This window comes from Thalassophryne amazonica, chromosome 1, assembly GCF_902500255.1.
Source record: "Thalassophryne amazonica chromosome 1, fThaAma1.1, whole genome shotgun sequence".
In the NCBI taxonomy this organism is placed as follows: Eukaryota; Metazoa; Chordata; class Actinopteri; order Batrachoidiformes; family Batrachoididae; genus Thalassophryne; species Thalassophryne amazonica.
The window spans coordinates 11,401,767-11,422,919 of NC_047103.1; the positions used below are offsets into that span (position 1 = coordinate 11,401,767).

At 41.6% G+C, this 21,153-nt stretch overlaps 1 protein-coding gene across 1 annotated transcript in view; it reads left to right on the forward strand.

Annotated features, from left to right (window-relative positions):
- Positions 1-21,153, forward strand: part of tpk1 (thiamin pyrophosphokinase 1) — a 213,176-nt gene that overhangs the window by 103,863 nt on the left and 88,160 nt on the right. The window contains exon 5 of the mRNA XM_034182347.1: positions 11,355-11,501. Within this exon, the coding sequence (XP_034038238.1) occupies positions 11,355-11,501 (147 nt within the window). The remainder of the gene's footprint in view (positions 1-11,354; positions 11,502-21,153) is intronic.

Below are 21,153 nucleotides of genomic sequence, written 5' to 3' on the forward strand. Positions count from 1 at the left end.
GTTGAACATGCTTTTCTCTTTGAAAGCCTGAGGAAAATGGGACGTTCAAGACATTATTCAGAAGAACAGCGTAGTTTGATTAAAAAGTTGATTGGAGAGGGGAAAACATATGCAGGTGCAAAAAAATTATAGGCTGTTCATCTACAATGATCTCCAATGCTTTAAAATGGACAAAAAAAAAACCAGAGATGCGTGGAATAAAACGGAAAACAACCATCAAAATGGATAGAAGAATAACCAGAATAACAAAGGCTCACCCATTGATCAGCTCCAGGATGATCAAAGACAGTCTGGAGTGCTGTGACAGTTAGAAGACGCCTGTGTGAAGCTAATTTATTTGCAAGAATCCCCCGCAAAGTCCCTCTGTTAAATAAAAGACATGTGCAGAAGAGGTTACAATTTGCCAAAGAACACATCAACTGGCCTAAAGAGAAATGGAGGAATATTTTGTGGACTGATGAGAGTAAAATTGTTCTTTTTGGGTCCAAGGGCCACAGACAGTTTGTGAGATGACCCCCAAACTCTGAATTCAAGCCACAGTTCACAGTGAAGACAGTGAAGCATGGTGGTGCAAGCATCATGATATGGGCATGTTTCTCCTGCTATGGTGTTGGGCCTATATATCGCATACCAGGTATCATGGATATAGGTATCATGGATGCTGAAGAGGACATGCCCTTGAAATGGGTGTTTCAACAAGACAATGACCCCAAGCACACTAGTAAACGAGCAAAATCTTGGTTCCAAACCAACAACATGAATGCCTCGCAGATGTGAAGAAATCATGAAAAACTATGGTTATACAATTAAATACTAGTTTAGTGATTCACAGGATTGCTAAAAAAGCAGTTTGAACATAATAGTTTTGAGTTTGTAGCGTCAACAGCAGATGCTACTATTATTGTGAACACCCCCTTTTCTGCTTTTTTTTTTACTAATAGCCCAATTTCATAGCCTTAAGAGTGTGCATGTCATAAATGCTTGGTCTTGTTGGATTTGTGAGAATCTACTGAATCTACTGGTACCTTGTTTCCCATGTAACAATAAGAAATATACTCAAAACCTGGATTAATGTTTTTAGTCACATAGCACTACTATTATTCTGAACACTACTGTATATATGATCTCTAAATATGTGCAATTTATCTCATCACTTACAAGGTAATTACTCATGGAAGTAAGTTAGTTGGAACTTACCTCTGTATCAGATCCTTTTTTTTTTTTTTGCCTTCTAAACTTGCGGTTCTGCACTTTAACCATCTTTTTTGTTCCACTACTGCTGCTGCTTGAATGGTGAATTAATAACAGCTCGAGGCACATCCCTCTTTGTTTACATCCATAAACACCGGCAGTAGCCATACAGTCTGTCCCATGATTCATTGTGCAAGGGCTACTTCTGGGCATGCGCACCGACACATGCAATCCCCCACTTCATTCATAGTGCAAATAACTATGTAAATTTGGGTTATTTGGAATCTGCAATGCTTGATTAAGGAACAACGAACTGATAGGATGTAATCTGTTGATTAACACCTGGTCTGAATATGATTTTGAAGACTTCTTTTCCGAAAACCGTTGTGTAGTTCTGTTACCATAATTCCATTGCTGTAATGCCATTTCCATGCGTTGTCAAGAAAATGTTAACTTCTCTTAGGTGTGTAAAGATTTGGCCAATTTTTTTTTTTTTTAACTAAGTACCAATTTAAGCTGTACTTTCCAACTGGTGCAATTTTCTTGTGGAAGATTTTTTTTTAAGTGACTGCTTTTCATCGTTTTCCTGATGTACGAGGTCTGTCCAAAAAGTAACGGACTTTTTTATTTTTTTCAAAAACTATATGGATTTGAATCACGTGTGATTGCATCAGCCAAGCTTGAACCTTCGTGCGCATGCGTGAGTTTTTCCACGCCTGTCGGTTGCATCATTCGCCTGTGGGCAGGCTTTGAGTGGGCACTGGTCCACACCTCCCGTCGGATTTCTTTTGTCTGAGAACTTGCTGAGAGACTGCCGCTTTGGGCATGTTTCTCCTACTATGGTGTTGGGCCTATATATCGCATACCAGGTATCATGGATCAGTTTGGATATGTCAAAATACTTGATGAGGTCATGTTGCGTTATGCTGAAGAGGACATGCCCTTGAAATGGGTGTTTCAACAAGACAATGACCCCAAGCACACTAGTGAACGAGCAAAATCTTGGTTCCAAACCAACAAAATTAATGCCTCACAGATGTGAAGAAATCATGAAAAACTGTGGTTATACAACTAAATACTAGTTTAGTGATTCACAGGATTGCTAAAAGAGCAGCTTGAACATAATAGTTTTGAGTTTGTAGCGTCAACAGCAGATGCTACTATTATTGTGAACACCCCCTTTTCTACTTTTTTTTCACTAATAGCCCAATTTCATAGCCTTAAGAGTGTGCATATCATGAATGCTTGGTCTTGTTGGATTTGTGAGAATCTACTGGTACCTTGCTTCCCATGTAACAATAAGAAATATACTCAAAACCTGGATTAATCTTTTTAGTCACATAGCACTACTATTATTCTGAACACTAATTGTAGATGTTGAAGAGGTAAGGGGACAGTATACTTCCCTGCCTGACCCCATTACCAACATTAAATGCACCAGACATAGTGTTACCCCATTTCACATACATTGACTGATGCCTATACCAATAGACAAGTATTCTAATTAGGTATTTTGGTACTCCTCTGTTGTGTAACTTATGAAACAACTTCTCATGATTTACATGATCAAATGCCTTTGAGGCATCAATAAAACACACAAATATTGTGGTATTGTGTCGGTTGTACAAATCTAAAATCTCCTTTAGTGCAAAAATGCATGTCAGTGCCATGTTTAGATTTAAAACCAAATTGAGGTTTTAAATCTGGTTTTAAATTGTGAGCCAAATTTGGTGCAAATTGGAGTGAAAAACTTAAATTTTGACCTTTGATCCCAATAATTGAGCTTTGGTAAATGTGATGCCACCCAGGCAATTCCAAACCAATCTCCATATGTGTGCCAGGTTTGGTGGGCATCCATGTGAAAAACAAATTTTGACTTTTGACCTCGGTGAGTCTGACCTTCTCGAAACAAAGCCTTTAAAGGCATTTCTGGGGTTGACTGTCATCTACATGTCACATTTGGTAGAAATCAGCCAAATGACCCGGGAGGAGCAGGGGAACAAACTTCACATAAATTTTAACTTTTGACTCTAATGACCTTGGCTTTTGCCCAAACAAACCCCTTATTCAGGGCAAATCTGTGGTCTACGTATACAGGACGTTTGGTGGAAACTGGCCCAAGCTTGTTGGAAAAGTAGTGACACACACAAACATTTCTCAAATTACAGTATGATGTCTTTTCATTTTCGCAGCTTTTAATTGATTTTGGAACTCTGTTCATGTGTTCAGACATTCAGAAAGATGTTATGATTAGAGGTTTTGAAGAAGCGTTTGGATGGTTTGCCTTTTTTTTCCACACCTGATTCATTCAACACAAGCACTGAGTTTTTGTGCAAATTTCAGTCAGGCTGAGATCTGCAACTTTTTAATTTTTGAAACTGGAGGAAATGACTCAAAAGCTTTTATTTGTTTGCTCCCTCACAACCTCGCTGAGGGAAATCTGTTAGCCAAGTGCTGTTTAGGTGATGCGTCTGCAAGTGGAGGCATCAGGCTGATCTTGGAAACACCCTCAGTGGGTTTGGTTTTAACTCCAACCCCTCAGGGATGTACAAGTGATGATACATTTTGTTGCATAAACATTCTGTTTCCTTCGCGTAACACGCTACATGACAGGGCTGATTTCAGATCTGTGATTTGTTGGGAAATGTTGAAAATATTGGCGTAATTGACGGTTGCCTCATTGAAGAGGAAGAGAAAATGAAAATACATTTCAGAGCCGTTGAATGGCACAGCGAGAGCTTCCTGCGCTGTAATTATCCTCGCTGAGGAGGTTATGTGTACGGCTGAATGGTGTGGCCAAGAATTGTAATCGTGATTATACAGTGCTACTAACTGTATATTAAAATGTATCACACCTGATGTAGAGCATGTAGGTCATTTGGATCAAGAGTTGGGCTACCAGAATGGGTTTGATTCCTTATCACACTACCTATTTGTGTCCTTGAACAAGATGCTGCATCTACATTGTCTTATGCTGCGTTCACACCGGGTGCGATCAGACGCTACAAATTTGCGGGGGTCACGTGGCGACGGACGTGCCTCCTTCGCCCGGTGTGTCGCTCTGCTTTTGCTGCGAAAATTCGCCCCGGTGCGTCATCAAATAGGAGGAGCTTCCATTCCGCTTGCTGGCTCTGGTTGTTAAGTCAAGTTAACATGACGGACTTTTATCACACGGAGCGAGTTGTGGAAAGCTCCCAATACAGGGAGTATCTTTATTTGCTGCAGGAGCTGCGTCTGGATGACGGCCGCTTTCAGCAGTCCTTCCACCTCTGCGGGACCCAGTTTGAGGACCTCCTGTCCCGTTCACGTGTGCACATGTAAACAATTAAAAAACAAAGAAACTCCGCTGCTTGCTGCAGCTCGCTCTTCCCCCAAAAAAACTCTGTCATAATTGTGTTTAGAAACCAGTCACCATTTGTTTTATCATACATCTGTGTAGTTAATAAGTAAAATAATCTCCAGACGATTCGCTCGCGCGCGCACGTAAAATACAAAGAGAAAGAAACTCCACTCCCGCTGCTGTGGTGCTGCTGCTCGCTCCAAAAACTGTCATAATTGTGAAATAAAGGACAAAAGAGACATAAGTCCTGCTCACAGGCTGCTACCAGATACAGGACATGTTCACATCTTCAGTCAAACTCCAGACATCTCCACGTCACTACATGTTCAGTCCCTGATTGGTCATCGCTGCGCGACGAGACAAAAAAGTTCAGATTTTTCAACTTGGGGAAGAGGGCAACACGACGTGATGCAATGCGACGCTGCGTGACTTGGTGCCAAAACGCGTCTTCCATAGGGATTACATGGCAACCTTTCGCTGCTGTCGCTCACGTTGCGCCCGGTGTGAACGCGGCATAAGTCTACCTAGATGTAAATGGCACCTTGGCTAGTGAACAAATCTGTGATAGATTGAGACCACTTCCAGGTCTAGTTAGTGTCTCCCAACGGGTCTCAGAGCCTATTTAGGATGTACTTCTTCTACTTCATACATATAGGAATGTCATAATTGGTTATTCACTTTATAACTTACATTTGTTGGGCAGAGCCAGTGCCAAAAATCACCTGACTCTTCTGTTTCTGTTAACAAACAGTGTTGAGACCTTTGTATGCTACTTTGTAACTCTGTGGCCCTGCAATTGCTTTGACGCAGTCATAAACCTTTCGAAGCTCTCCTTTGAGGTTGGTGGGTATCACAATGCAATTCTCCACCACAACAGTAGGGGGCATGATGTTTTTCTTGAAGACTGGCCTAACACATGAAAGTCACTGATTGTGAAACCAGAAAAGTGAGATTCCGGAACAGATATAGTTAATGGACCAGTCACAGCCCATGTGGTCGTCTTGATGTGTAGTTACAGTTTTTGTGAGGTAGACATGAGGCTATGGAGAGGGGCTTGTAGGGGGTTTGCAATGATGCAGAGGGCTCTGCATAGCTACGGAGTTGCAGATATGCAGTAACATTCAACCCCAATTCCAATGAAGTTGGGATTGTGTGAAATGTAAATAAAAACAAAATACAATGATTTGCAAATCCTTTTCAACCTATATTCAATTGAATACACCACAAAGACAAGATATATAATGTTCAAACTGATAGACCTTTTTGTTTTTGTGCAAATATTTGCTCATTTTGAAATGGATGCCTGCAACACATTTCAAAAAGCTGGGACAGGGGCAACAAAAGACTGGGAAAGTTGATGAATGCTGGAAACAGGTGAGTGTCATGATTGGGTATAAAAGGAGCATCCCCAAAAGGCTCAGCCGTTCACAAGCAAGGATGAGGCGAGGATTAGTACTTTATGAACAACTGCATGAAAAAATAGTCCAACAGTTTAAGAATAATGTATCTCAATGTTCAATTGCAAGGAATTTAGGGATTCCATCATCTACAGTCCATAATATAATCAGAAGATTCAGAGAATCTGGAGAACTTTTTACACGTAAGTGGCAAGGCTGAAAACCAAGACTGAATGCCCGTGACCTTTGATCCCTCAGGCGGTACTGCATTAAAAATCGACATCATTGTGTAAAGGATCTTACAGCACTTCAGAACACTTCAGAAAACCGTTGTCAGTTAACACAGTTTGTGGCTGCATCTACAAGTGCAAGTTAAAACTCTACCATGCAAAGCAAAAGCCATACATCAACAACATCCAGAAACGCCGCTGCCTTCTCTGGTCCCGAGCTCATTTGAAATGGACAGACGCAAAGTGGAAAAGAGTGCTGTGGTCTGATGAGTCCACATTTTAAATTGTTTTTGGAAATCATGGATGTCATGTCCTCTGGACAAAAGAGGAAAAAGACCATCCAGATTGTTACCAGCGCAAAGTTCAAAAGCCAGCATCTGTGATGGTATGGGGGTATGTTAGTGCCCATGGCATGGACAACTTACACATCTGTGATGGCACATCAATGCTGAAAAGTACATCCAGGTTTTGGAGCAACACATGCTGCCATCCAAGCAACGTCTTTTTCAGGAACGTCCCAACTTACTTACTGACAAGGGTTCGACTACAGCTGCATCCACTGATTCTCACTCACTCAGTTGGCATTTCCTCACCAGAAACCTCCTCATCCCTGTCACCTACGGTCAGTACCACAGCACTGGTCACCTAGTGTTCCAGTTTGACAGGTGACATGCTGATTGGTTGATTTTATCTGTGGATCAGTGCAAGAACTCACGGCGCAGCGTAAATCCCCGTGTGATTGTTCTGCAGGCAGCAGCCCGAATCATCCTTGTCTGCACCTACACAACAATATAATATCACACATGCTTAATAGAACTTCACAGCAAAAAGCATGTGTTTAAATGTGTGCTGTCCCTAGCAATCTGAGATTTTTGACGGCCACCAATCTGGATCCGAATCACCTCCAAAATTTATTGGAGTCTTCCTTGGTCTAATAATCTGCGGTGAAAATTTCGTAAAAATCTGTGCAGTAATTTTGACATAATCCAGCTAACAGATAGACAGACAGACAGACAGACAAATCAATAAATGCCAATGATTTTATTATCAAGCCACCTTCCTCGGGCCTTTGCACACTGGTCGTGAAGGGTCCCAGTGCTGTGAAGGCTTGCAAGAAAATAAATGTGAACTTTTCATGCGCTTACAGTGATAAAATGCGAGAAAATTACCCGGTGCGCATCCACAAGAAGCCTACTTTTTAGACGTGTGCCGCTTGCCCACATCATGTGTTGGCGGTCGACGTGCGACGGTCTCCGGCGATGGGGTTGCCTGCAGTCTCCCGCGGGTTTCCCCCGCACCCCCCGCCGCCCTGCCCTCCTGATTTTAATGAGAGCGAGTGTGTGTGTGTGTGTGCGTGTGTGTGTGTGTTCCATTGTTAACAAACTGACTTTAACAAGATGGGAAGTATAGTAACATACTATGCCAGTATGGTAGCCATACAAGAGGGAGAATAGATGCGTCTTAAGTCTAGACTTGAAAGTCACTACAGAATCTGACTGTTTTATTGACACAAGGAGATCATTCCACAAAACAGGTGCACGATGAGAGAAAGCTCTGTGATCCGCAGACTTTTTTCACCCTAGTAGGGACACAAATTAGTCCTGCGCCCTGAGAACACAGAGCCCAGGCCGGTACGTAGGGTTTGATTAGGAATTGTTAAGTGTGTTCAGCATCTTTATACATTATTAAACAATGTTAAGCCTTACACTTAAGCATCCTTGCCCTGGTGTACCCCACGTCCATCCTCTGCAAACACTTAAATCTTAATTTGCTGTTAGTTCATGCTAGTGCAGCAGATAAGATAATATTTGGTGCAGAATCTTGCAAATGGTGATAAAAGCATCAAATTCAGCAGAAATACTCCTTAGACATTCCTCTTTTGAAAAAAAAACGATTGACCACTTGAATTTTTCAGTCAGCGTTCAGGTAGAGGTCAATTGAAGAATTACAAAGGGGTCAAAATTAAAAGATGCTGCAATCATATTGAAACCTATACCACATTATTTAACTGATCATAAAGATTACAAAAAGGTATAGTTTGGACTATCTGTGACTGAATTCTATGGAGTTATGGGATAAAAACAGCAAGAATGTTGACAAAGGACAGTGTCAGTTTGTACAGGGGTCAAAAGTTAAAGTTGCTCTAATTTTGGTAAAAGGTGATGCAAATTATTAGTTGATTTAACAGGGTTTTAAAAAGGAATAGTTTGGACCATGTATCATGCTTAGTTATCACGTTAGAGGAGTGTCTAAGGAGTATTTCTGCCGAATTTGATGCTTTTATCACCATTTGCATGATTGTTTCAGTTATCTGCTGCACTATGCTCATTACTTCATTAACTAATGTTACTTAATTAGTCCTTAATGTAAAACATTATCAGTGGATTTGCATTCTGAGTTTTAGACCATATGCCATAGATCCTCAAGATCAGCCTTCCTGTCTCAGTACTAGTTCCTGCAGGGAAAGCGCGCCTTTCAGGCTTATGAGGTGTTTTATTGTGGCACCATCTTTCCATGAAAATTGAACATATTTTGAGTTGGTAATGAATATGTAATGTGAACCACTCACTTCAAAGTCAGGTTTGCATTGGCATCAGTAATGCGTTCTTTGACATCCTGACGTTCAAACAGTGACAGTAAACAGAGGTTTTTGGAATACTTTTTTTTTTTTTTTATTTTAATTTGTTGATTTATTTTTTTATTGGTTGCCTCACTTTGGCAGACAGTGAATGGAATTAAAACGCTGATGTGAATGTGAGTGATGGTATTTTCTGTGCTCGTGTCTGTCAGTCGTCAACCTCTGACAGCGCCTCCGCCCTCGAGGACTCTGTGGGTTTTGAGGCTGTCAGCTCTGGTGCGCGACTGTTGGGGGACTTTGTGTGACAGATACAAGTGCTGAGAACTGTGAATATTCTACTTAAGTGAAAGCTGCAAGGAAACTTATTTTGGTTCTGACATCGCAGAATGTGGTATTAGTGCAGGTAAATACACTGTGAGCATGTTCACCACAGTTTTTTAATCACTTAGACTTAATAATGTTGCACAACATGTCACCAGTTTCAGAAAAAAAAAAATCAGTTTTTCTGCATTAAATCTGAAATTATTGTTTATTGGTTTCATTTGTTCATTTCCTTCCCACTGTTGCAAATCTGTGCCTTAAATAGTCTGTTTCATCTAGTTGTTTTCCATGTGTACATAGAACAACATTTCTCATATATTACAATTTTTCACCATCCATCAGCTCTTCCTGCTGTGTAGGTGGATTCACCTTACCTCATTTCCTTGTTATAGTTATTTTACCAGCTCATAACGGCATTTTTCTTCTGTAGTTTTGAGGGACGTTTGAGTGTTGTCTGATTTTTTTGACTGCTCCCATTTGGGGTCGCTACAGCAGATCACCTGTCTGCATCTTCGTCTGTCACACCAGCCACCTGCATGCCCTCCCTCAGAACTTCCATGAACCTCATCTTTGGCCTCCTTCTTCTCCTCCACCATGGTGGCTCAATCCTCAGCATCCTTTTCCTTATATACCCCACATTCCTCCTCTGCACATACCCAAAACATATCAATCTTACCTGTTTTAATTTGTCTCCAAATTGCCCGACCTGCGCTATCCTGTTGATACACTCATCTCCAATCTTGTCCTTCCTTATCACTCGCAAGAAAAATCACAGCATCTTCAGCTTTGCCGCCATCCGCTCCACCTCCTGTCTTCATTCCAGTTCCACCTCCTCCAAGCCATAAAACATAGCCTCACTAGTAAGTAAGTACCTTCAGCTGCTCCCTTGTTTGCACTCGGGGTCGCCACAGCAAATCCAAGGTGGATCTGCATGTTGAATTGGCACAGGTTTTAAGCCGGATGCCCTTCCTGATGCAACTCCACATTACATGGAGAAATGTAGCAGGGGTGGGATTTGAACCAGGAACCTTCTGCACTGAAACCAAGGGCATTAACTACTTGGCCACCACCCCTGCCCAAAACATAGCCTCACTGCTGTCTTATAAATTTTCCCTTTCACTCTTGCCTTAAAAAAAACACTCCTACCATTCATCTTCACCCACTCCACCCTACCAGCACTCTTTGTTTTAACTCTCTACTACACTCTAACACTTGACCCCAACAAACGAAAGTCATCCACTTCCACCGCCTGTGCTCTTTGCAAGGGCAGCATTCCTCCATCCATTCCGCACCTGTATTCAGTGTTGCTACAACTAACTTTTATTGCTCTTGTCTCTTGTGTGTACATCCAGCTGCCCCATCTCATTGCAGTCTGCTCCCCATTCTCATTACATATCACAATGTCATCTGCAAATGTCCATAGAGACTCCTGTCTGATCCTATCCGTTAACCTGTCTGTTAGATTGCAGACAAGAAACGGCTCAAAGCCGAGCTTTGACTCACTCACACCTCCTCTTTTAACCCATGTGTCATGCCAACCACCCTCTGTCCGCATACATATCCTGCACCACCTTCACATACTGTTCTGCTACTCCCAGTGCCCTGATACAACATATCATCATAAGCTTTGTCTAAATCCACAAACACACAGTGCAGCTGCTGCTAACCTCGTCTGTAACCACTGCACCATCTCATGAAGTGACAGATTAGCTTTATATTTCTGTACTTACTGCAGCAGTGAATATCACCATTATTATTAAAAATCAGTACAAGTGCACTTCACAGGCCTGCCTCAGGTTTCCTCCCACTATTTATTTGAAATTAATTATTGTTTTCTTCTAACAGTGCTTTTTTTTTACATTCTGCAGCCTCTGCAGGTGTATTGCTTTCTCTGCACCTTGACTTTGTTTTTGTTTTGTTTTTTGTGCAAGCACATCTATTTTTGCCTTCCATCCACACTGCACTGACTTTTTAAACCAATGAAAACAACTGCAGATTTATTGTGAAGTTTGGTTTAAAGTTGCATGAACAATGAATCACAGAAGTAAATGTCTTTTAGAGAAATGCAGGCGGTGGTTGATGCATGCACATGAATATCAAATCTTACACTTGCTGTGAAGCCCATTTCATAATACTCATTATATCCCTGTTGCTTTACATCCACTGTTGTCCCATAATTGCTTACAGACTTATTCTGTTTTTCTGATACAGTTAATTTCTTACCTCTTCTTGCCTCGTGTATAAAAATTGTGGCTTTTTTCTCTCTCTCTCTCTTTCAACTGTGTTTGTCCATCCAGGTGGATGTTATAGTGACTCTGGGTGGGCTGGCAGGCAGGTTGGACCAAACCATGGCCTCTGTGGAGACCCTTTACCACTCTCTGTCCATGACACAGCTCCCCCTGTTGATCATACAGGAGACTAGCCTGGCATATCTGCTGAGACCTGTAAGTGACAGACATAAAATCATTCTCTGTGCAGCCACCATAACTCAATATATTTGCTGTTTTTGAAGTTTATTAAAGCAGAACATTATAACCTTGATATGAATCATAAGTTTGGGATCTACAGTAAAATTAATCAGCTTCATTGTTCAGCATAGACCATAGTCACATTGCATGCTGAAGTAGTTTAGATACACATTTTCTCCACATGTGACACAGATCATATTTGGACGGTGAGAACGCCAGAGCTGCTTTTTGATGACAATCTAGGGCTACTTTTTTGTGCCTGTTGATTACTAAATCATAAAATAATTGATGAAAATTGTCTAAATATAACCTGGTATTTACAAATGTCACCGGAGACCACCCAGGAGAATTGTGTATTTTTAAAGCTCAAATGTGATCACACATTTTCTAATATATATTTGTAGGTGTAAGCAATTCCACAGTTTTGTTTTTTCTTATTATTATTAAAGGAGACCTGCATTGAAATAAATGTGGTCAGATTTCAGAAAAGAAATAGCTGATATGTATTTATAAGACCCTTGTGAATGCAGTAAAGTAAATCTGTAAGCCCAAATTTGTAATTCAGCGGAGAAATATTCGTTTAAAAATGACAAATTTGCAGCTAACATTTAGCCCTCTGTGAATACAGTTTGTACATCTGGATCATTTCCTGACGTCGGTGACAAGACGACGACTTCCCGCCTTCAGTCCGATCCCGCATTGAAATTGATTTTATCTCTTAGTAATGTTACTGTTATACACATCCTGGTTTCAACATCCAAAAGTAAGCTGCAATGAATGTGAGCTACAGCTCTGCTTGCTCAGATCCGGGGATCAGATCAGCGGCGGCATCGACAGCGGGCGACATTATTCCCTGACGCCTCGCTCTCACTGCCCCCGATACGCTTACCGAGTGCATGCACTCGTTAAATTCCGCCGCGGCACTCACACCCCCGTGTCTGCTGTGCAGCCAGCACCACCTCTCTGTCTACTGAATGGAGTTGCAGCCAACTTGGCACAAGTCCAGAGACTACGCTCGACTACGCTCGCCGTTTTAATGCAGTGCGCGCAGTGACACCTGTTGCTCGCAAGGACAGACTTCTTGCTGCAAAATCCGCAGCGCCGCACGTCTTGGTAATCGGAGCCGCAGAGCTCCGTGGCCGCTGAGAGAGGTTTATATATTTTTAATGACTTGAATTCTTTGCGGATCTCGCCTCCGTAGCCCGCGACGGTACACCGGAGGTGAAAGACAGTAGATTTTCAATGCGACACCACTCAATCAAACGGGCGTATGAAAAAGTCCACAAAAATAATTTTCAAGCACAAATAAAAGAAATGTGTACTCACCAAGCGTACCGCAAGACAATATGAAGTTTTAAAAAGTAGATCCTTCCATATAAGACAAGAAAAAGGTGCAGATGCAAACTGACATAAAACCAGAAATTACAGTTAGCGCGCGCAATGCATGCTGGGAGAGGGTCTTGTCCCTGACGTCTCGGCAGCGTCCATGATGAGAGGGACAATTTGCGGAGGGCTAAATGTTAGCTATAAATTTGTCATTTTCAAATGAAGATTTCGCCGTTGAATGACAGATCTGGGCTTGCAGATTTACTTTACTACATTCAGAAGGATCTTATGTGTAAATATGTCATTTTTTTGGTCCAAAGATCTGACTGCATTTATTTCAATGCAGGTCTACTTTAAAGGTTTTGGGAGTATTAAACCCTCACACAGTTTGTAATGTAAGTGCATGCACAATCATGCCGCTCTCTGTCAGACCTGATCCTGGTTAGTACTTGACTGGGAGACTCACTTAAGAACACCAGGAGCTGCACACATTTCTCCATGTAGTGCTGGACTTGCATCATGAATTGCATCCAGCTTAAAACTTTTGCAGAATCTTAATGAGGTTCTCTACCAGATCTGCTATGGTGACCCCATGCACCTGGGGGCAGCCGAAAGCAAAGAAAATAAATGCATACATACATACAGTTGTATGTAAAAGTTTGGGCATCCCTGATAATTTTCATGATTTTCCTTTATAAATCATTGGTTGTCTGGATCATAAATTTCAGTGAAACATATCATATAGCAGACGAACATGCTGATATTTGAGAAGTGAAATGAAGTTTCTAGTATTTACAGAAAGTGTGCAACAATTATTGAAATAAAATTAGGCAGGTCCATAAATTTGGGCACCCTTGTCATTTTATTGATTTGAATACATTTAGCACTAATTATTGGAACACAAAATTGGTTTGGTAAGCTCATTGACCCTTGACCTCCTTACACAGGTGAATCCAATCATGAAAAAGGGTATTTAAGGTGGCCATTTGAAAATGTTTCTCCTCTTTGCATCTCTTCTAATGAGTGGCAACATGGGAGCCTCTAAACAACTCTCAAATGACCTGAAAACAAAGATTGTTCAACATCATGGTTTAGGGGAAATGGTAAAATGGTAAATGGACTGCATTTATATAGCGCTTCTCCATCTGCATCAGACGCTCAAAGTGCTTTACAATTATGCCTCACATTCACCCCGATGTCAGGGTGCTGCCATACAAGGCGCTCACTACACCCCGGGAGCAATAGTGGATTAAAGACCTTGCCCAAGGGCCCTTAGTGATTTTCCAGTCAGGCGGGGATTTGAACCCATGATCTTCTGGACTCAAGCCTAACACCTTAACCATTAGACCATCACCTCCTCTAAAAGTGGTTTCCATCACCTCCCCACAGCGGTTTCCACTGTAAGGAACATAGCGAGGAAATGGAAGACCACAGGCACAGTACTAGTTAAGGCCTGAAGTGGCAGTCCAAGAAAAATCTCAGATAAGCTGAAGTGAAGGATGGTGAGAACAGTCATAGTCAACCCACAGACCTGCTCCAAAGACCTACAACATGATCTTGCTGCAGATAGTGTCTCTGTGCATCGTTCAACTATACAGCACACTTTACACAGATGCTGTATGATGCTGTAATGCAGAGGAAGCCTTTTCTGTGTACACGCCACAAACAGAGTCACTTGAGGTATGCTGAAGCACATTTGGACAAGCCAGCTTCATTTTGGAATAAGGTGCTGTGGGTCACATGGATTCCAGTCAGTATCAGCAGATTCTTGAGAACAGTGTTCATGAATCAGTGGCAAAGTTGAAGTTGCGCTGGGGCTGAATCTTTCAACAAGACAACGACCCTAAACACTGCTCAAAATCTACAAAGTACAACGTTCTGGAATGGCCATCTCAGTCCCCAGACCTGAATATTATTGAAAATCTGTGGTGTGATTTTAAGCGGACTTTCCATGCTCAGAAACCAACAAACTGTTGGAATGGTCCAAAATACCTTCAACCAGAATTCAGACTCTCGTTGGAAGCTATAGGAAGCATTTAGAAGCTGTTATGTCTGCGAAAGGAGGCTCTACTAAATATTGGATGTATTTTTTCTGTTGGGCTGCCCAAATTTATGCACCTGCCTAATTTTGATTGAATAATTATTGCACACTTTTTGTGAATCCTATAAACTTCACTTTTCAAATATCACTGTGATATATTTAACTGAAATTGCTGATCCAAACAACCGAAGATTTATAAAGGAAAATCATGGAAATAATAAGAGGTGCCCAAACTTTTACATACAACTGTACATAGTGCATGCACATTTCACTGTTCTCTTTCATCAGCATCTTCTTGTCATTGAGCCAAAGTAAAATAACAACATCAAATATCACTTGGCTCTCCGGGTACTCAAAGGATGTAAACATACTTTGTTTCTTTTTGAAAATGTAGAACAATTTCGTATGTTGCATCTGTCTGTACCATAATCACATATTTATCTACATGAATATAATTGGATGCATGTCAGTGGCCACCCACTGAGAGGTAATTGGAAAGCGTCCCCCCTTCCAGTTGAATGATGTGTACACAGAAAGAATACGTCTTCATGGACTAAAAGGGAATTGTTAAACACCTTAAAATATTAAAACATAAAACATTTAAAACATATGGCTCTATAGTGTCCAAATAAAATAGTTCCTGTAGTCACTGTGGAGTTTTCACAATAGCTTTCTGATTGATTTTTGAAAATCTTTCATATGGCCAATTTGCAATAGGACCAGGGGAATCTGATCTGGTCTGTCTGGTATAAGTCTGTTTTTGGCAGGTCAGTGAGAATGTCTGTTCCTGAACATGAAAAATTTGATGTTCGTACACCGTAGCAGTGTTTTAAAACTTGTATAAGCATGATGTTTACAGGAAAATCTGAAATTTGGTCACCAGATAAAACATCTTAAGGCCAGAAAGTCAATAATTATGGATAATATCTCCATCATAATTAGCTGCTTTTTTGCAATGTTAAGGGTCCCTTCACACATAGTACGAATGTGGTCGAATTGTGCATGAAGCAGGAATTGTATGCAATATGTGTAAAGTCGGAGCAGCTTCCAATGCCTCTTTTCCCTTTACTACAACTGTTTGCGCACACCAGTGGCTGAAAGACAGAGTGTGCTCTGTGAGAGCCCATTCGATCACTCTTGCGGCAGGTGTCGGCCAAAATCCAGGTGACACACATGAACATCTACACCGTTCGCTTGGCACTTAAAAAATGTGTGGCCATTTATGCCAATTTGTCTAAGTGCCCCCGCGACTGGAGTTGCCAAGTGCATATGGGGCGTACCATGTTTTCACGGACAGGCACTTGTGTGTGCTTGCTGTCCTCACGTGGCAAGACATAAAAACATATATCGCTTTTGTGATGGGCTGGAGAGTGCGCACATTGACAACTGTCCCAGCTGAAACTGACCGTCAGTTCATGTGGACACGCAGCAGGTGATTGGAATGTCACATCTGTCTGACAGGACATGCATGTCCTGTGAGCGGCGCGCCACAGGACTATGTGACAAGCCAACAGTGCAACAAATACGCCACTTTCAGTCACGTATCAGCAGAAATACAACGTAACAAATGCCCTTTGGTTAGTTATCATGGCGCTTTTTACCTGTTACAGGACAGCGATGGTAGCGCAGTGGTAAAGTTTCTGGCTGGCAGTCAGAGCTTTTGTAAATTGCCGGTTCAAATCCCGTGAGTGGCATGTATTTTTTTGTTTGTCTTTTTTTGTCACAGCAGCTGTGCAATGTGGTTACACATGCTCCAGCTGCTCAGTTTCAATTTATTTTCATTTATATAGTGCCAAATCACAACAAAATTGATTCAAGGCGCTTCACACAAGTAAGATCTAACCGTACCAAGCTCTCACACTGTGTTCTTGTTGCGATGGTTTTGGGCATGACACTGTTGCGTGCATGAAACCATAGCAGCGGGTTCGTTCATGCCTGTGCGTCAGCTCAGTGTTTTTGTGGTTCGCTCATACGAGCTGTTCCACCGTAATTTGCCATGATTTGTAATTATTCGTACTATGTGTGAACCGGCCATAACAAAAACTGTGAGCATGCAGTAAGAACCTCTGCAATATATTCGGAATGCAGTAGAAAATGTTAAGGGCTTCCCTGAATGTGTAATGTTGGGCATGGTTGAACTTTGGACATGTTCAAAAAATGTGCATTGAGGATGTGGTTGAATCAGGAGGCAGTAACAACTAACTAAGGATGTATGACCGATGTCATTAACATATTAGCAATGCAGTTAAACCTAGCAGGAACTTCATTGAAGTAGTACAAGTGTGGTGTAGACATCCACTACCAATACAAGTTTGTGAAATACTATGCGAGTGGTGCCAGTGGTGGTGAAAACAATTTTAAAAAGTTCTCTCCCATCTCCTCACAAAATGAGGTTCCTTTGGGGGCATATTTGAGTGTGGCAGAATTTGGCAGAAGAGTCATTTTTCTGACTGCAGACTGAATCTATATGTGGACACAAGAAAATTTGCAGAATGAAAGAGAAAACGCAACACGTGGTGTCATATTGATAAGGACAGGATGGACGATATGCACGCTGTGCAGTGTGATTGTTCGTCATAAAAACGTAAGAACAAATTGGACACGCATGATGATGCACATGGAAAGAAATTACTGGGAATATATTTGATGCTGTGAAAATATGGTGGAGATGTAATCAGGATGAAGTCTGGACTTAAAAACTGCACTTTTTCCCATTTTGACAACATCCCCACTGCATTCAGCAAAACTTTCAGGATGCAAGTCTGAGTGTGACAGTGCCTCAACCTTAAGTAACTGTTTGTGATTGGTTCTTCTGCCAAAATGATGTCGTGGAGCATTCCATTGGTGCCCTGTGTGGTGATGACTGTGATGGACCTTCAAACACATGGATTATCTTCTAAATTCCACTTGCTTATCTTCTTTTCCATGCTGTAAGAAAGGGAATTGTCTCCTGGTGATGCCATCAAGATCTAATGAAGCTTGTTGGATAAGAAACACTTCAACTGGCAGATACAGAGGAATATAATACATTGAGGTACATATGATTCTGGAACTGTAAAATTCACTTCTGTTCTGTACCTTATCGCCCACCAATTCATCACTCTCACTGTTTGGTGTATATTTGCCTTTGATGAGCAGAGAAAAAAGTCAGCCCTCTCCTATAGATGCAGCCATATTTCAGTTTGCATGAAATAACGCTTGTGTTTTTTTAAGACCACATAAAAACTGTGTGTGCTCGAAAACGTTCTGCTCTCCTGCTCCGTCTAATCATCTTTCCCCCATTTTTCCTCTTTATTTTCACTTCTGTCTTAGAAATATTCTGCTCTTTCACTCTGCTTCCACTTTGATTGGAGAGTTTTGAACATTCTGTTTTTGTGTTAAGTAATCACTTCAAGAGCAAACTCTCTTCTCTACTCTTATAATGCCCCAGTTTACTGTTGTGCACGCGAGAGAGAGAGAAAGTCCCAAATTGTTTCTCCTCATTTCCAGCCACTTGCACATGCTCTCCCATTGATTGAGTTCAGAAGTGGGCTGAGCCGCCACCGTTAGCGACGCTGGCCTCTCAGCTTTATTTTTTCCTGTTGTTTATTTGTAAGCTGGCTGTGACAAACGACTAACTGTCGTACTTGCTGATGATGCCTTGTAATACTTTAGGTAAACCTCTCTCATATACTCCCTCTCTCCAGCTTGTCATTATTCCAAAGATGCATTGTCATTTGCTGCTTCATACCTCGACACCTCCAATTAATCTTACTTCAGTGAGGATAAATTAAGCTCATTTGTCAACACTGCTCCAATTCGCCAGTGGCTGATGAACGCAGACGTCTGTACATGAAGGTGAACTCAACCTTCGATATACCCACTGCTATTTGTTCAAGTTACATCTGTAATTGAAGTGTTTACAACATTTGCTTAATATTTTCACCGCCCGTATAGTGGGCCGTCATGAACTTTGTTACGTGCTTGGCATGTGAGCCGATTTATTGGCATACTGTACACAATCAAACATATGCAAGCAAGCATGCTAAATGTTATTTATACAGCACATTAAATGTCATTGTAAACAATATAGCAGCCATCAGCTATTTTCTATGTAAAGATTTATGGCATTATTTCTGAAAAGTTTGCATTTGTAAAAACATGCGCAAATACTGTAGGTCCTGCAATAAATGTGCAAACTGATTTACCAACAGTTCACACTGTCTTTCAAATGCAGAAAATAAGGTGTATTGTTCATTTAACTCATTTAGCTTCATGAATATTCTGTTTGGGGTGTGTCCACATGAGTGCGCAAAATTGTGAGTGTTGAACATGCAAATCAATGAGCTTTGTAAATGCAACACAATTTATCAAAGGTAGCATCTGGAAATTATCATGTTAGAAACTTTGTGCTAATTGAGTCAGTGCTGTGCGGTCAATGCAGACATGCATAAATTCAGTCATTCTATGACTTTGAGCTGTTTGGGGTGTGCATTTCTTTATTTTCATTCAATAATCTTCTTTATCACAGAAAATGCCACAATTACACAACATCAAGTGGCTGCACATGGTAACTTACAGCAGGCAGCACCTGTCAGCACTATGGACAACATCTGTGGAAAGCAACAGCTCCAAATGTAATATACAAAAATGATTCTCATTCTATATCACATATTTTCCAGTTATGTGATGTGAAGACAATATATTAACACAGGGGTGGTTTTGTCTGCTGTGAAAAAACACCATCATGCAGAAACACATTCGAAGATCATCATCATACCGTCAGTTTAATAACCGTCAGTTTAATAATATTAATAACAATAATAATGAATACATTTATTGGGCTGAGAGAGCTGCGTCAGTCAGTCAGAGCTGCGTGTCGTCAGAGTGAGCTGCAAAAAGTTTGTACCTGAGTTTTCAGAGGTGGTGTTTGTAGTTGCCATCTGCCACGCCGGTGTTTGCCAACCCGGACAGTGGGAATACCACCTCAACCGGCAACGTAGCCCCGCGACTGGACAGCAACAACGTCCGAGGCCCAACGTGGTGAATTCACTGAAGCCGTGCGCTGCGTCATTGAAGCCGCGCGTCACGAGTGCCGCTTCCCCGAGGCCTCGTGCAGCCACCGCGGATCCATCAGCGCGGAAACACCGAGGCCGCGTGGCACCAACGTAGTGCAGATCCATCCCGGTGACAAACAACGCAGGCTGTTAACATCGGCGATCGTCAAGCAGCCCATAAGCCGACCATGGGGCCTAAGAAGGTTCTGACAGCGGAGGAAGGTGACGATATTAAAAAATCTCTGGACTTTCTATCAGAGGAGATTTCTGTTGTGAAGCAGCAACAGAAATCAATCATGGATCTGGTGGAGGAGGTGAAGGCACTACGGCTCCAGAACGCTGAGAAAGACCGGCGTCTGGTGCAGCTGGAAAATAGAGTGGCTGAATTGGAGCAGTACACCAGAATCAACGACGTCATCATCACCGGTCTTCACATCAAACCACGGTCCTACGCACAGGCGGTAACAGATGAGAGCGGAGGGGAGCCCAGTGAACAGGACGTCAGCTCTGTGGAAAGACAGGTTGTTGATTTCCTCCTATCTAAAGGTATAGAAATAGATTTAAATAACATTGAAGCGGGCCACCCTCAGCCCCAGAGAAATGACGGTGATAAACGAACCGTCATCATGAGATTCATCAACAGAAAACACAAAACAGCACTGTTAAAACAAGGAAGAAAACTGAAAGGGACAAACGTATTCATCAATGAACATCTCACCAAACGGAACGTCAACATCGCCAGGAAAGCACGCTTCTTAAAGAAACAGGGAAAAATCCAGCACACATGGACTTCAAACTGTAAATATTCATCAAACTGAACGTATCACCAGAACAAGCAAAAGTCATGGCAATAAGGAACATCGAGGAGCTGGACAAATACAACCCCTGGCAAAAATTATGGAATCACCGGCCTCGGAGGATGTTCAATCAGTTGTTTAATTTTGTAGAAAAAAAGCAGATCACAGACATGACACAAAACTAAAGTCATTTCAAATGGCAACTTTCTGGCTTTAAGAAACACTATAAGAAATCAAGAAAAAAGATTGTGGCAGTCAGTAACGGTTACTTTTTTAGACCAAGCAGAGGAAAAAATATGGAATCACTCAATTCTGAGGAAACAATTATGGAATCACCCTGTAAATTTTCATCCCCAAAACTAACACCTACATCATATCAGATCTGCTCGTTAGTCTGCATCTAAAAAGGAGTGATCACACCTTGGAGA